We start from the raw sequence: 16159 nt of genomic DNA, 5'->3' as shown, positions 1-16159 counted from the left end.
AATCGGGCGGAAGGCGGGGTACACCCTGGACAAGTCGCCACCTCATCGCAGGGCCAACACAGATAGACAGACAACATTCACACTCTAGGGTCAATTTAGTGTTGCCAATCAACCTATCCCCAGGTGCATGTCTTTGGAGGTGGGAGGAAGCCGGAGTACCCGGAGGGAACCCACGCAGTCACGGGGAGAACATGCAAACTCCACACAGAAAGATCCCGAGCCCGGGATTGAACTCAGGACTACTCAGGACCTTTGCATTGTGAGGCAGATGCACTAACCCCTCTTCTGCTGCCCTGCCACCATTGTCATATTATGTTTAAAAAAAGGACAGAAAGTTGGACTGTGACGGATCCGTGTTTGATCTGAGACGTTTCACTGATAGACAAAGACACAAGAAAAAGTCATCTTCAAGGCTCTTTCGCTGATGACAATGCGCTTCATGACTCACAAGGACCATCTCCAAGTCATTAACGACCGTTGTGAGACATGACATCAGACCAGTGATGTCCTTGTGGTTCATGCAGCCCCTGTGGTTAAAGTCTTTATCAATAAACTTTGATTAATCGCACAAACTGAGTACAATAGGGGCCTAGATCTTCCTGCAAAATAACACATTTCGAGTCCTCAGTGTCAGCCAATCTGGGTCACGGCACCAATTGAAATAATAGACTTTTATTTTTGTTAAAACATCTCAAAAAATCAGATCATTAGTCATAAAAAACAGACATTTTATTCTACAAGGTCACATCTAAAGGATACAGCGCTGGTTTCAAATTGCTAGTACAAACAAAAATGCCTATCGTACAAAAGGTGTGCATAATTATATTGTATAGTGTACAAGTAGTAGGACCGCTGGCACCACCATGGTGGAGACTAGTTTTGGAAACTAGTGAAGGGGCACACTGAACCATAACATCATCATCACTTCTTAAATATTAGCAGAAATACAGATTGATGTGTTAGTACACAACTAAATACATTAGTAAGAATGAATAATAAAAATAAACTGTTGTGTGGATGTTGTTTTCCAGGATGTGTAACTAAGAAACATATTTACATGTTAGTGATTGAAGTAATTGAAAAGTAACTAAACGTGATTTGGGGTTTGTTTGATTGTCATTTAGTTGGAATTATAACAAAAAAAGTATAGTCAGATGCTGACGAAACTTTTAGGACATTTCAGAAATGAGATAAGGAACAAGTGATTAGATTTGGGTGTTGATCCTGATCATCATTTGGATTCAGCTTTCTTTTGAGGGATTCTTTACAACTGGGAGATTTGGCCTGGTGGAGGTCTGCGGAGCGCATTTCTATTTTACTGCTGCTGTTCTCACCAGCACACTTGTGTTTGTTAAGTTGGTACTCATGCGAGAATCTTTCATCACACACACTGCAACTCAACACTTTTTCTCCAGAGTGTTTTCTCATGTGACTTTTCAAATCTCGACTTCGTGCAAAACTTGAATCACACATTGAACAGGAAAAAGGTTTGTCTCCAGTGTGTGTTCTTGTGTGATCTTTCAAACTGGCCTTCCTTGTAAAAGATAAGCCACAGATTGAACAAGAAAAAGGTTTTTCTCCAGTGTGTGTTCTTGTGTGCTCTTTCAAATTGACCTTCCTTGTAAAAGATAAGCCACAGATTGAACAAGAAAAAGGTTTTTCTCCTGTGTGTGTTCTCATGTGGATTTTCAAATGTTCACCTCGGACAAAATTTGAATTACACACAGAACACTTAAAAACGTCTTCCCCAGTGTGTCTTTTCAGGTGTTTTTTCAAATCTCGACTTCGTACATACCTCGAATCACACACAGAACACGAAAAAGGTTTTTCTCCGGTGTGTGTTCTTGTGTGCTCTTTCATATTTTCCTTCCTTGTAAAAGATAAGCCACAGATCGAACAAGAAAAAGGTTTTTCTCCAGTGTGTGTTCTTGTGTGCTCTTTCATATTTTCCTTCCTTGTAAAAGATAAGCCACAGATTGAACAAGAAAAAGGTTTTTCTCCCGTGTGTGTTCTTGTGTGAGCTATCATAGTTTGCTTTCTTGTAAAAGATAAGCCACAGGTTGAACAAGAAAATAGTTTCTCTCCAGTGTGTATTCTCATGTGTCTTTTCATATGACAATGGTATTTAAAGGTTTTGTCACAGTGAGAACATTTGAAGTGAGTGTGACATGTCTTATCATCTTTAGAGTCTTCATCATCAGTGTCAGGAGAGTGTGACGTTGTGTCCTCACTATCTGATAGTGGAGCTAAGAGCTTGTCTGCTTGTGATCCTCCACAGTGGTCTCCATCAGCTTCTGTTGTCATGTGTTGTGTTGAGCTGCTGCTCTTCTCCTCACTTTCACCTTTGACCTCATCATCTTCACTCTTCACAGGGACACCAGTCACTGGGAACTCCACCAGTCCTTCAAGATGATCTCCCTCCTGACTGATGCTGTGTTCCTCCTCTTCCTCTTTAATGTGGGGGGTCAGTGAGTCTTCCTCTTCCTTTTTACAGGGCAGGGTCTGTGTCAAAGAGGAAAAGGAGACACCAGAGGGTCTGTGGTGCCTGGTCTTCCTCTTTGATGGATCCTCCTTCACCATCCTGAAGCTACACTCCTGTTTTTCAGGCAGAAGTTGTTCTTTACAGACATCTGCAGGACACAAAATGACAAACATGCTTGAGAAATGTCCAGATTTGCTCGGTCACATGAGGCATTCAGTAAGTTTACATGTTCTTAAAATAACAAGTTATTATATGAATTGGCCTGAAAACAAACACACTGCTCTTTATAACATTATTCACAGGAAAAGAAGACCACTTTTTACAAAGGGTGGGCAAAATGGCCTAAAATCTATATTGCCATAAATTCCCTTCTGCCTGAGTGCAGCTGGGATAGGCTCCAGCACCCCCTTTGATTTTAATGTCAGTTACTGATGTATAAACTTGGAGAAAAGATGAGGTTGTTTACAGTGTAAATCTGTATTCCGTATTGTTGTCTCTGCTATGTCGCCATCTTGTGGTCAAGTTTGCTCACTGCAAGTGCTGTGGGTTGAAAGTGTATTTCCTTTTGCTTCGTGCCTTGAACCCCAAGTATGGTTATGTCATTTATCTCACCAAGCAACGTTTGTAAGTGTAACCGGGGATTTCCACTGGATGTGGAATGGCGGCGCCACGGCGACAGACTCGTTCCGTTTTTTGTTTTCAAGTCAATGTGTCAGTTTATACCGCCTGGCTATATTTAGTGCTGGACACCACAAGGCGGTTCAATTTAGCTAAAATCTGCTCGTGTGGGACAGGAAGTCATGCATAAACACAAAATAAATGATCCAGTTTACTTTCAAAGTAGAATATTCTGTTTAGGTTTTACATTTTGAAAAGTCTTAATGAACATGAGGTCAACTTGTCAAAATGTTTTCAGACCTAATTTCACCTCCTTGACACAAATGGACAAAGAGATGCTGATTCTAAAAGGCCCAAAATGAAAGAATCATACAACAGGCATTTCCCCCGGCAGCTATATGGGGGTCTGTATCATTTACCAGCTGATACGAGGACTCGAATAAAAATTATTCTACCACAGTTTCAAAGCAATGTGTACCGTATTTTCCGCACCATAAGCCGCCCTGGGTTATAAGCCGCGCCTTCAATGAACGGCATATTTCAAAACTTTGTCCACCTATAAGCCGCCCCGTGTTATAAGCCGCATCTAACTGCGCTAAAGGGAATGTCAAAAAAACAGTCAGATAGGTCAGTCAAACTTTAATAATATATTAAAAACCAGCGTGATGTGGGCGCGCATGGAGTCGTATATCAACATGGACGGAGCTGCGTGAAAAAAGCCACCCGGCCTCTTCGCGTAAACTTCCCTTAACCACTCGCTCATCTTTTCTTCATCCATCCATCCCTTCGAGTTAGCTTTTATGATGACGCCGGCTGGAAAGGTCTCTTTTGGCAAGGTCTTCCTTTTGAATATCACCATGGGTGGAAGTTTCTGGCCATTAGCATGGCAAGCTAGAACCACAGTGAAGGATGACTTCTCATTCCCTGTGGTGCGAATATTCACCGTACGTGCTCCCGTTGTATCCACAGTGCGGTTCACAGGAATATCAAAAGTCAGTGGAACCTCGTCCATGTTGATAATGTTCTCTGGCCGGATCTTTTTTTCAGCTATCTTGTTTTTACAATATGCACGGAAAGTAGCCAGCTTTTCTTGAAAGTCTTTAGGCAGTTGCTGTGAAATAGTAGTCCGTGTGCGGATGGAGAGATTGCGTCTTTTCATGAACCGGAAACCTGTCGCTTAGTAGGAGCCATTTTGTGGTCTTTACAGATGTAAACACACAAAGGAAATGAAACGTAATATCCGCGCGCTTCTTCTTCTTCTACGGGGGCGGGTGGTTGCTTACAGTAGAAGAAGAAGCGCTTCCTCTTCTATGGGGGCGGGTGCTTACCTTGGCGGTTGCTTGCCGTAGAAGAAGAAGCACTTCCTCTTCTACGGGGAAAAAAGATGGCGGCTGTTTACCGTAGTTGCGAGACCTAAACTTTATGAAAATGAATCTTAATATTAATCCATATATAAAGCGCACCGGGTTATAAGCCGCACTGTCAGCTTTTGAGTAAATTTGTGGTTTTTAGGTGCGGCTAATAGTGCGGAAAATACGGTACATTAAAATTCAGCGTTGTATTAAAATGACTAGTTCCATCTCCAACATGAAAGTGAGTGTCACCAACACTACTGCACACAGGAAAACGTGTGGAGGAGAATTGCAAGTAGCCGAAACAAAGATTGAAAATGACTGACAAGAGGCTCACTTTGTTCATGTACCGTATTTTTCGGACTATAAGGCGCACTTAAAATACTTTCATTTTCTCAAAACTCGACAGTGCGCCTTATAGCCCGGTGCGCCTAATGTACGGCATACTTCTGGTTGTACTTACCGACCTCGAAGCAATTTTATTTAGTACAAGGTGTAATGATAAGTGTGACCAGTAGATGGTAGTCACACATAAGGGATACCTGTAGATTGCAATATGACGCCAATAAACAACAAAACTTTTTTTGTTCCATTGAAAATAAAGAACATTACACGCGGCACTCAAAAATCTGTCAAAATGTTTTAGTACGACTTTGAAGCCGCACCGCTTGATGGATTGTCGGCCCATTACGGCTACCCTAGTCAGAGATACAAGTATTACTATTGGTGTGTGTATAAGGACCGCAAAATGGCACCCATTAGCAGACATATTATCTGCCATTTTGTTTGACAATATTATGCAAAACCAACTTTTCTTACCTTCTGGTACCTGCTGATGTGTATTTGGGATCTGCATAAGTCCTGAAAATGTGCGCACGTCTGTGCCGATGCCATAATCGATAAGCTTCTTTTTGTTCCCTATCTTCTTGTTATGGGACATTCACCCTCTGCTGTTGCCATTTCTAATATAAAGTAGTGTAAAATTATGTCAGTAAAGCACTAAAACATACCGGTGTAGTGAGTTTACATTATTCACCCAAGGAACTTTAGTTATTAGAGACTTCCGGTTGGACGGTTTTTCACGGGACTTATTTCCAATGTTGTTGTTGCACTAGTGAGCCACGGATGAGGAGATGCTGCTCCGTTGTTGATTGAAGTAAAGTCGGAATGTCATTAAAACAGTTAGCTCCACCTTTTGAGACTTCTTCCACTCCCGTCCTTGCACGCTACACCGCTACAACAAAGATAACGGGGGAAGACGCTGTCGAAGGTGAGCCACGTAAATAAGATCGCCCCCAAAACGTCACATCCGAAAGCAACTGTCAGAAAGTGTAGATAAATATGTATTTACATATTTTTGCTCGGTAGCGCATTCATTTCAAAAACACATCACAACGTTAGTTTTTTTTTAACAAGATCACGGAATATTACACACTACAGAATTCATGAGAGCCAACAAACAAACAAAAAACATCACCTACTGTACAAGGTCTGCTGTGACTATGACACAGACTGATATAATCTTGTTATATTCCCATTTAGGGCAGCACGGTGGAAGAGGGGTTAGTGCGTCTGCCTCACAATACAAAGGTCCTGAGTAGTCCTGGGTTCAATCCCGGGCTCGGGATATTTCTGTGTGGAGTTTGCTTGTTCTCCCCGTGACTGCGTGGGTTCCCTCTGGGTACTCCGGCTTCCTCCCACTTCAAAAGACATGCACGTGGGGATAGGCTGATTGGCAACACTAATATTTGGCCCTAGTGTGTGAATGTTGTCTGTCTATCTGTGTTGGCCCTGTGATGAGCTGGCGACTTGTCCAGGGTATACCGCGCCTTCCGCCCGATTGTAGCTGAGATAGGCTCCAGCACCCCCTGCTACCCCGAAGGGAATAAGCGGCAGAAAATGGATGGATGGATATTCCCATTTAGATAAACAATGATTCATAATCGTCGCACGGAAAAGGGGGGTGAAGCCAAGCATCTTTTTGTGTCGTTCGCCATTGCCGGGTCTAAATTGGCTGTCAAACGGTACCAACTTGTCAGAGTACGTCTTCATCCTTCTACTATCCAGGTGAGAGGAATGATTCATGATCTGGAATAATCTTTCACCAGCACCGAGGCAAGGAAGGAGCTCACCAGCCGGTGATGTCAACATAGACACACAAGCTATAAACAGTTTGTCTGCGTTAGCACTTATAATAACAATATCATTAATACTTGGTTGCTATTCAAGCCACAAAATGCAAATGGAGTATTGTTGGCGCTTTTTGGATGGTTATAGAGGACCTCCCATTGGCTCCATTGCAAGTGGACTTTTATTTACATTTATGAGTTAGAATGTGATTTAAAAAAATATACATATCCATCGTCATGTCTTTTATAATGATTGTGAACAACAGAAAACATTCCCCCAAAAAAGAACAGTTCCCCTCTAAATTCAAATGACTAGATTTAAGACTTTAAGTCTATGAGCATGAAGTGATGAAGCCTACTTGGATGAGAGGACAAACGTCTCCTAAGACAAAGTGAACAGTCCAGTTGTGATGGATTGAATGCCCTGAGAATAAAATGATATGTGCTTACTTGGACTGTGATGAAGCTGTGAGGACTCAGGTGGTTTGTCTTCATGCTCTTCAGTCTTCACAGAGACAACAGTCAGTGGAAACTTGCTGAGATCAGCCTCCTCCTGCCCGAGAAGACACTCTCCCTCCTGAGTGATCCACACTTCCTCCTTTTCCTCTTTAATGTGGGAGGAGCTGTGGATCCTCCTCTTCCTCTTTAATGTGAGGGGGCTGCTGGACATCTGTTGGGTAAATAAGTAAATAAGATAAAGAGAGAATATAAATAGTTTTGGACTGACACTGTTAACATAATGACATTATTTGTGTTGTTTTGTGTGTTGTGTTAAAAGCGTGTATAGCCAAAAAAAACTATAAAAACACGGGAAATGCCACCCTTTTTCCTAAAATTAATTCAAAAGTGGTACAGTGAGTACAAAAACCGACTTGAAAATTTGATGAGGGTCAATTTTAAAAGTATTTTATAAATATGAGGCAGCATTGATTGAGGCATTTTAACTTTACACTCACTGATACAAAGTGTGTAAATATTTTATCCTGTATAAGGTCTATGACACCTAAACTTTATCTCTAAACTTAACCACAATCTTGTAATGACATAGTCATTACCATAACTTCAATATCATGGAAATAAAAAAAATCTAATTCCAAAATCACTTAAAAAAAACATTCATGGTATGTTTTTGTCATCATGCAAAATACTTTTTTGTGGTCATTTTGTTGGCTGGGCCAAAAGGAACTTTTACCAAAACATGTTTTACTAAGTGGTGTTTTATGGAGTATCTCCGTCAACAATTCCTCTTTAGGAATTGGAGACCATCTACGACACGCTGAAGGAAAGTCAGTCACCTTTATGTTCTTTTAATAAATCAAGTGTTGACTATTTTGGTTATTGAAAATAAATGTTTACTTCCACTTATTGATGCATGTAGGTCAGAATCAGGAAGTGAAATTATAACTTTAATAAGATTTGATTACAGTATATAATGTATTTGGTGAGTGTGTGAGTTTTGTGTAAACATGTTGATACAGGTTTACATCTTCTTGGGGACTGGAACACAGATATGTCCTGAAAGGATGCACCCATTTTTAAAACCTTCACTAAGCTGTGCCACCAACATTGCCTCACTTAGCTCATTAGCAAACTACCAGGGTGAGTGAGTCCTTTTAAACCTTCATAGACCTCGTTGTTCCTTCTGACCAGTCTAAGATCACCACAAGTGGAACTACTGTATGCGGCTTAAGTGATCAATCCATTTTATTTTACCCGTAAAGAACATAGAACCGAGGCTGACGGCCACAAAACAAGCAAAGCTAGAATCCTCAATACCTAGACTAGCAAGGCTTTCAATGACAATCTGGCAAATTAAGACTCACGCTGGTACTTGCAAGTACACAGGTTTTTGAGTTAACTCCTAACCTCAGAAAAGTAGATAACTTCACAGTCAAAGTGGGTGACAATATTATAACAAACAAAAATGAGATTACCTATCTTGGCTGTATCTTAGAGACTAATCTCTCCAGGGAAAAAAATTGGTAGTCAAAGAATCATTCGACAAATTATGTTCTTACTAGTGTTGTCCTGATACCAATATTTTGGTACCGGCACCTGTACTAAAATGTATTTCGATACTTTTCTAAATAAAAGGGACCACAAAAAGTACATTATTGACTTTATTTTAACAAAAAATCTTAGGGTACATTAAACATATGTTTCTTATTGCAAGTTTGTCCTTAAATGAAATAGTCAACATAGACAACTTGTCTTTTAGGAGTAAGTAAGCAAACAAAAGCTCCTAATTTAGTCTGCTGACATATGCAGTAACATATTGTGTCATTTATATTCTATTATTTTGTCAAAATTATTAAATGACAAGTGGTAAAAAATGGATTATTAATCTACTTGTTCATTTACTGTTAATATCTGCTTATTTTCTGTTTTAAGATGTGCTATCTACACTTCTGTTAAAATGTAATAATCACTTATTATTCTGTTGTTTGATACTTTACATTAGTTTTGGATGATACCACAAATTTGGGTATCAATCAGATACCACACCCCGACATACACCATTCCACTAAAATACCCATGCAGCTGACTACATACTTCCAAAATGTAAAATATATTCACCATTATAACACCAGAGGTAGTTGAACGAATCCCATTCAACCCAGATTTCACTCCAAAAAAGGTTCTAATTTGTTTGCCTGCTATACCACCAAAATGTGGAACTTCTTATCAATAGCCATAAAGGAGTGTAAATCCCTTACTCCCTTCAAAGCCGCTTTGAAAAGACATTACAGGTTGTGGCTACTCGTAACAGGGAATAAACAAAGCCTTTCGCTTTTTTAAAATTATTTTTGTATTTTAAATGCTACTTTCTACATAGTACTGTGTGAGTTAAACAAATATTTCAACTGAAACTATGTCAGGCTTTCTTGTAGCAGTGAATGTGTACCGTGATGAAACTGTACCCTTTTCTATGCAAACTTCTCATAACTCCTTCAATCAATCAATCACACATTGTTACAAACTGAGAGAAACATCAACCTCAAACTGTCTCGTTTTCATGAAGACTCTAAATCCAAGCGTTGCATCATCCCCACAAGACAAAGCATCTTCCTATTGAAGAAAAGTGTTACTAATGAAATATAAAGTTAGTAAAGATGTGAGAGTAAGAAGTCAACAAACCTGTTCTGTGTAACACAACTTGATGTTTCTTGAAAACAGCGTCCAGTAGTTGATGTTGTCGCTCCTTCTCCTCTTTTGTTGGACAAAGTTCCTCCTCCTACTCTGCTATCGTTCTTTCGCACATTTTCCCACAATCACAACACTTTACACTCACATTTGATCTCTACTTAGCAATGTGTTGATAACGTCCGCGTCTCTTTGTTAGCAGCTAACAAGCTAAGCTAACTAGCAAGCTAAGCTAGCACAAGACGCGATAAAAGTGCGCTCAGACTAATATATCCAGATACAAACAATTACTAATGTAACCGAGGGTTTATAAATGTCGCCTATACTGTAGAAACTACAAAATAACAAACACGGAGGCTCCAGATTTACACGAGGACCACTTTATTTTCTTTCTTTCAAAACCTTCGCTCCACTACAACGTGTCATCACTTCCGCTCTTGGCGCCTTCAAAATAAGAGCTCAAGGCATATACTGTATAACAACTTATAACAGGAACTTAACATCATAAAGAGGCAAGCCCATAAAAATAGGTTACATACCTCACCTCCTACAAAAAGAAATGTCCTCGTTTCATCACCATAACAGAATAAGTGCAAAAACAACACAGGCAGTTAAAACACACACAAAAAAATATATATGTATGTCCCCCTCACACCACTGCACAGTCACGCATGCCACACTATTCCCACGTACACCAGAAAATTCTGATACACCGTAGCATCCAGACATACTATACACATATGAAACATGTGCCATCACAGTAAGAACATGTTAAGTGACCTTGACAACCTCCAACCGAAAGCCCAACTTTTGTTTAATTTTCCTTCTATTTTTAAACAGCTAACCAAAAGTGACAAAAGTCCTTGAAACGAACTGGTTGTCTCACATTCCTCCCAGAACGAGAAACAGTCTGTAGTGGCTCTCTGGCGCCTGTATAAATGTCGCCTATACTGTAGAAACTACAAAATAACAAACACGGAGGCTCCAGATTTACACGAGGACCATTTTATTTTCTTTCTTTCAAAACCTTCGCTCCACTACAACGTGTTATCACTTCCGCTCTTGGCGCCTTCAAAATAAGAGCTCAAGGCATATACTGTATAACAGCTTATAACAGGAACTTAACATCATAAAGAGGCAAGCCCATAAAAATAGGTTACACTAACACGACATATATGCGTACGTGTATGCACTAAATACAAATAGAGAAACAATAATGGCCATTGGCCACGTTTAGGCCTTCTCTGTCAAACGCCATTTTGCTTTTTACTCTTTCGTCTTCTTTCGATGGACCGATTTGAGGATTCAGTGGTCTCGTTCTCGCAAGATTCTCAATTGACGGGTCAGAGGTCGGGAGGGATAAGCAAACCGAGAAAATGTCTTCTTCTTCTTCTTCCTTTGTTTAATGACGGTTGACAAGCAACCTTGTGGTGTGCATTACCGCCACCTACTGAAATGGAGTGTGGACCGAGGTGGATCCCTACTCTATATTCTTTTATTTAGCCCAGTCTTTTTTAAATATGTGTATAATGCTGTGTTCTGAGTGCAATCCTAAAATATCTTCCACTGCTAATTTAATCTTCTCTTTCGCTAACTTACTTTCCAGTATTTCTCTTTCTCTATTGTATTTCCTACAATACAATGTATTAAAACATGTCCTACACTTTCTATCTGATGACAACAGTCACACACTCCTGTATTATGTTTCCTATCAATGTCAATCAACTATTTAGTAATGTAGATGTGATGGGACACAAGTAAGGGATTTTATTTTTTTATGTTTCATTGCCATGCTTGTCTTTGTGTTTTTATTGCTGCGGATTTTAATTGCATGTTTTTACACTTTAGAATTTGATTGTATTTTTAATTGCATGTTTCTACACTTTGGAATTTGATTGTCTTTTTAATTGCATGTTTTTACTCCTTGTGGACTTTGCTGGTATTTTAAGATGTTGCCCCTTTTAGCTGGTTGCCCCTAGCAACCAAGGTGCCCAATCGAACGGCACCTGAAATTAGACGCACCTGTGGAGCATTAGGACTGCACATTTAGAAGGAAGAGCGACCGAGAGGGAAGTGACAGAAGGGGGAACCGACTGGAAGGAAGAGCGACCGGAAGGAAGAGCGTCCGGAAGGAAGAGCGTCCGGAAGGAAGAGCGTCCGGAGGCTTTGCTTTGCCAAGAGCGTCCGGGTGGACGCCCGCAGGCTGGGAAGGAATCCAGGACTACGCAGCAGACCCCGCAAGATACCTGAGTGAACCCCAAGAAGCCCACAACACGCAGGGGCAGAGGAAACTCTGCCTCCGAAGTAAGTGTCGGGGATTGTGGATGTGTGGGGGTGATCAAACTGCCTTTGGTTGTGGGCTTGCGGGCTCGTGCGTTGTACGCTGGCGTTTGGTCCTGTGGGCAGGAGCAGTCGGGACCCAGAGACCTGCGGTGACTCCCGGGAGCAACCAAGAGACGGGGCGAGCCGGGACGTGTACGGCCACGTAGGTCCCACCGGAGACTGGTGAGGAGAGTGGGCGTAATCAATATAGCCCCATACGCTGCTGTGTGATTCCCCCACAGTTGCAGCACTTGATCTGTTCATGACTTCCACATTGTCCATAGTCATGCTCCCCTCCACACCTTCCACATCTCATCTTAGCATGACACACACTACTATGTGCCCAGAGCGTTAGCACTTGAAACAAGGTACTGGGGGTGGGACGTAAGCTCTAACGTAGAAACTTAAAAACCCTATCATGATTCTTTCCGGGAGGACTTCCTGGACAAACTGCACTGGCACAGATTCGCTCTCCGTATTTTTTCAGTTTCTAAATGCCATCAATCTCTTCATCATTGTGACAGTTCTCTCTTTTATTTCTCTTTTCAAATCTTCTAAATTTTCTCCTCTTGGGATTCCTGTCACGACTCCTCTTGCCCCATTTCGTTCTCCCCCTTCCATTCTTTCCTTTATTATCTTAATGCGCAGCTTTTGCAATCGCATTGGTTTGTTCTTTGGCTCTCCATTTTTACATTTGATCAAAAGGCTTCCGTCCTTTAGCACTTTGGCCATCTCCACCTCTCCAATGTCCTTCTTTAACCCCTTAACCAGTGTCATCAAACTAATATCCTATATGTCTTCATCTGACTTAAATGTATATATAATCTTGCAATTATCTACCATAATCTTTTTCCTCCTTTCTACTCCATCATCTTTGTGCACTCTTTTAGCACTCGACTTTCCTTCATGACTTCCTCTGCCCTTCTTTCCTCTCTCCCCTCTACTCCTATCCATGTCCATACCTTCCTCATACATCACCTCACTATCCCCTTACATCTCTATTGTCGGAGGCAGATATTTACATATATCCGAATTTAAGTGTTACTTCTTTTATTTCATAATCATATTACAAAACAGCTAGTGTTTTTCTTCCAATTGTCGTCTTTTGGTTGTCTGCAAAAACTGTGTGCTTAACCTTGAATGAAGAATGTAAGAAAGAGAGATACTCCTTTCTCTTATCTAGCATTCTTCCCAGGTGCGGCGGACAATGGGCATGTGTTTTGGCTGGAGGGACATGAGTGCGAGGGTGGGAGAGAGAGAGAGAGACTTAAGAGGGGAGAGGGTTTTTTGGGGGGGGGGGGGGGGGGGGGTTCTATGCTGGACTGGTCTCAATGTATATGCAAAGCTTTGCAAATATATTACAAAATACCTATTCTGTCTCTGGTGGTCTTTCTACCCAGCTTTAAGTGTCGTAAAGAGCTTGGGAGCGACTTGTGACTTGAATTCCCTGGGAGGAACAACTGGTCCAAACGCAACACTATCCACTCACAAATCAGATTATGCACAACGGCCAAAAAGATTCAAACAATTGACACTCTCACTGTCAGCCATGATCCTTGGTCCACTTGCACTCCTGCCTCCGGGCCAATCCGCCAACCCTCAACCTTCGCCTCCGTTCCATCAAAGTCCTTTTTTTCAGGAGTGACGGCCCTCCTCACTGCTGCGGATTGGCTGCCCTGGCCATGCGTGTGCTCCCATTCGCCGGTAAAACTGTCACTCAAATCAAAAAAGGGCTGGACAGGTGCAGGCAATTAGGTCCATCAGTGACGTTAAAACTCAGCACGCTCAAACAAAACCAAATCAATAAAACCAATCAATAAAAAGCATACGCATTAAACCCATTAAAATATATAACACGCATAAAAACAATAAAATCCACTTCTACACTGTGACACCCACACTGAATTGGGTTTTGAAAAAGGCATAAATGCCACCCAGTTGGCAGCTATACCAAAATAAGGCAAGGATAGAATTGAGTGTGGATCTTACAGCTTCTCAATGTATAAACTATTTACTTCCATCATGGCCAAACGCTTAGAAGAAGTCTTATCTATATTGATACATAATGATCAAACAGGTTTTATACATCAACGCCAAACACAAGACAATATAAGAAAGACACTACATATTATGGATCATATACAAAGAACAAACATTGAAGCAATTGTTATAAGTGTGGATGCTGAAAAGGCCTTTGATTCGGTCAATTGGAATTTTCTTGACAAGAGTTGTATACAAATTTGCCTTCCAGGATATAATCATTAAAACTATACAGGCACTATATGACAATCCTGCTGCTAGGATTAAAGTCAACTTATCAATTAGTTTTACCTTAGAAAGGGGTTCTAGACAGGGATGTGCATGGTCACCATTACTCTTTGCAGTATACCTGGAGCTACTAGCTCAGTCTATTAGACAAAAAAAAGGGAATTATTTTAAAGAGAGAGGGTTTAAATTGGCCTGCTGGTCTACCTCAGGCACCCAACATACTCTCTTCTTAAAGGGGAACATTATAACCAGACCTACGTAAGCGTCAATATATACCTTGATGTTGCAGAAAAAAGACCATATATTTTTTTAACCGATTTCCGAACTCTAAATGGGTGAATTTTGGCAAATTAAACATCTTTCTAATATTCGCTGTCGGAGCGATGACGTCACAATGTGACGTCGCATCGGGAAGCAATCCGCCATTTTCTCAAACACCGAGTCAAATCAGCTCTGTTATTTTCCGTTTTTTCGACTGTTTTCCGTACCTTGGAGACATCATGCCTCGTCGGTGTGTTGTCGGAGGGTGTAACAACACGAACAGGGACGGATTCAAGTTGCACCAGTGGCCCAAAGATGCAAAAGTGGCAAGAAATTGGACGTTTGTTCCGCACACTTTACCGACGAAAGCTATGCTATGACAGAGATGGCAAGAATGTGTGGATATCCTGCGACACTCAAAGCAGATGCATTTCCAACGATAAAGTCAAAGAAATCTGCCGCCAGACCCCCATTGAATCTGCCGGAGTGTGTGAGCAATTCAGGGACAAAGGCCCTCGGTAGCACGGCAAGCAATGGCGGCAGTTTGTTCCCACAGACGAGCGAGCTAAACCCCCTGGATGTCTTGGCTCACACCGTCCCGAAAATGATCAAGAGAAGAATATCAACCCTAGCTTCCCCGGCCTGCTGAGCTGACATGAGGGTATGTCTACAGAATATATTAATTGATGAAAATTGGGCTGTCTGCACTCTCAAAGTGCATGTTGTTGCCAAATGTATTTCATATGCTGTAAACCTAGTTCATAGTTGTTAGTTTCCTTTAATGCCAAACAAACACATACCAGTCGTTGGTTAGAAGGCGATCGCCAAATTCGTCCTCGCTTTCTCCCGTGTCGCTGGCTGTCGTGTCGGTTTCGCTTGCATACGGTTCAAACCGATATGGCTCAATAGCTTCAGTTTCTTCTTCAATTTCGTTTTCGCTACCTGCCTCCACACTACAACCATCCGTTTCAATACATGCGTAATCTGTTGAATCGCTTAAGCCGCTGAAATCCGAGTCTGAATCCGAGCTAATGTCGCTATAGCTTGCTGTTCTTTCCGCCATGTTTGTTTGTGTTGGCTTCACTATGTGACGTCACAGGAAAATGGACGGGTGTATATAACGATGGTTAAAATCAGGCACTTTGAAGCTTTTTTTAGGGATATTGCGTGATGGGTAAAATTTTGAAAAAAACTTCGAAAAATATAATAAGCCACTGGGAACTGATTTTTAATGGGTTTAACAATTCTGAAATTGTGATAATGTTCCCCTTTAAATTAATGCAATCATTTGAACAGTATGGTCAATTATCAGGATATAAAATCAATATAGGTAAAACCCAGCTACTCTCATATCATTATAACCCACCAGGGGAAATCAGAAGCAGTTACCCCCTGATATGTCTTTTAAATACCTGGGCATCATTTTATAAAAACATATTACAAAATTATCAGAATACAATTATCTACCCATACATAAAAAAATAAAAGATGACATAGCACGATGGAACTTACTTACTTTTTTTTAGCCTTAGCTGTCTAATTGATTCCATTAAAATGAATGCACGTCCAAGACTGCTGTACCT

General features: G+C 41.0%; 1 protein-coding gene across 3 annotated transcripts in view; it reads right to left on the bottom strand.

Annotated features, from left to right (window-relative positions):
• Positions 1-656: 656 nt before the first annotated feature.
• The window catches only part of LOC133575673 (uncharacterized), a 43591-nt gene continuing 28088 nt past the window's right edge, over positions 657-16159 (bottom strand). The window contains exons 4-5 of one of the 3 annotated variants that reach the window (XM_061928384.1): positions 7032-7251; positions 657-2630 (exon numbers count right to left, since the gene is read on the bottom strand). In XM_061928384.1, the coding sequence (XP_061784368.1) occupies positions 1180-2630; positions 7032-7251 (1671 nt within the window). In that variant the 3' untranslated portion in view covers positions 657-1179. Of the gene's footprint in view, positions 2631-6886; positions 7252-9719; positions 9833-16159 lie in introns of those variants that run through there. The other 2 variants (XM_072912147.1, XM_072912146.1) reach the window with 2 other exon arrangements.

Source organism: Nerophis lumbriciformis, linkage group LG33 (assembly GCF_033978685.3).
Source record: "Nerophis lumbriciformis linkage group LG33, RoL_Nlum_v2.1, whole genome shotgun sequence".
Lineage (NCBI taxonomy): Eukaryota > Metazoa > Chordata > Actinopteri > Syngnathiformes > Syngnathidae > Nerophis > Nerophis lumbriciformis.
The sequence above is the reverse complement of the archived record's forward strand: the minus strand, read 5'-3'. Positions and strand labels throughout refer to the sequence as shown.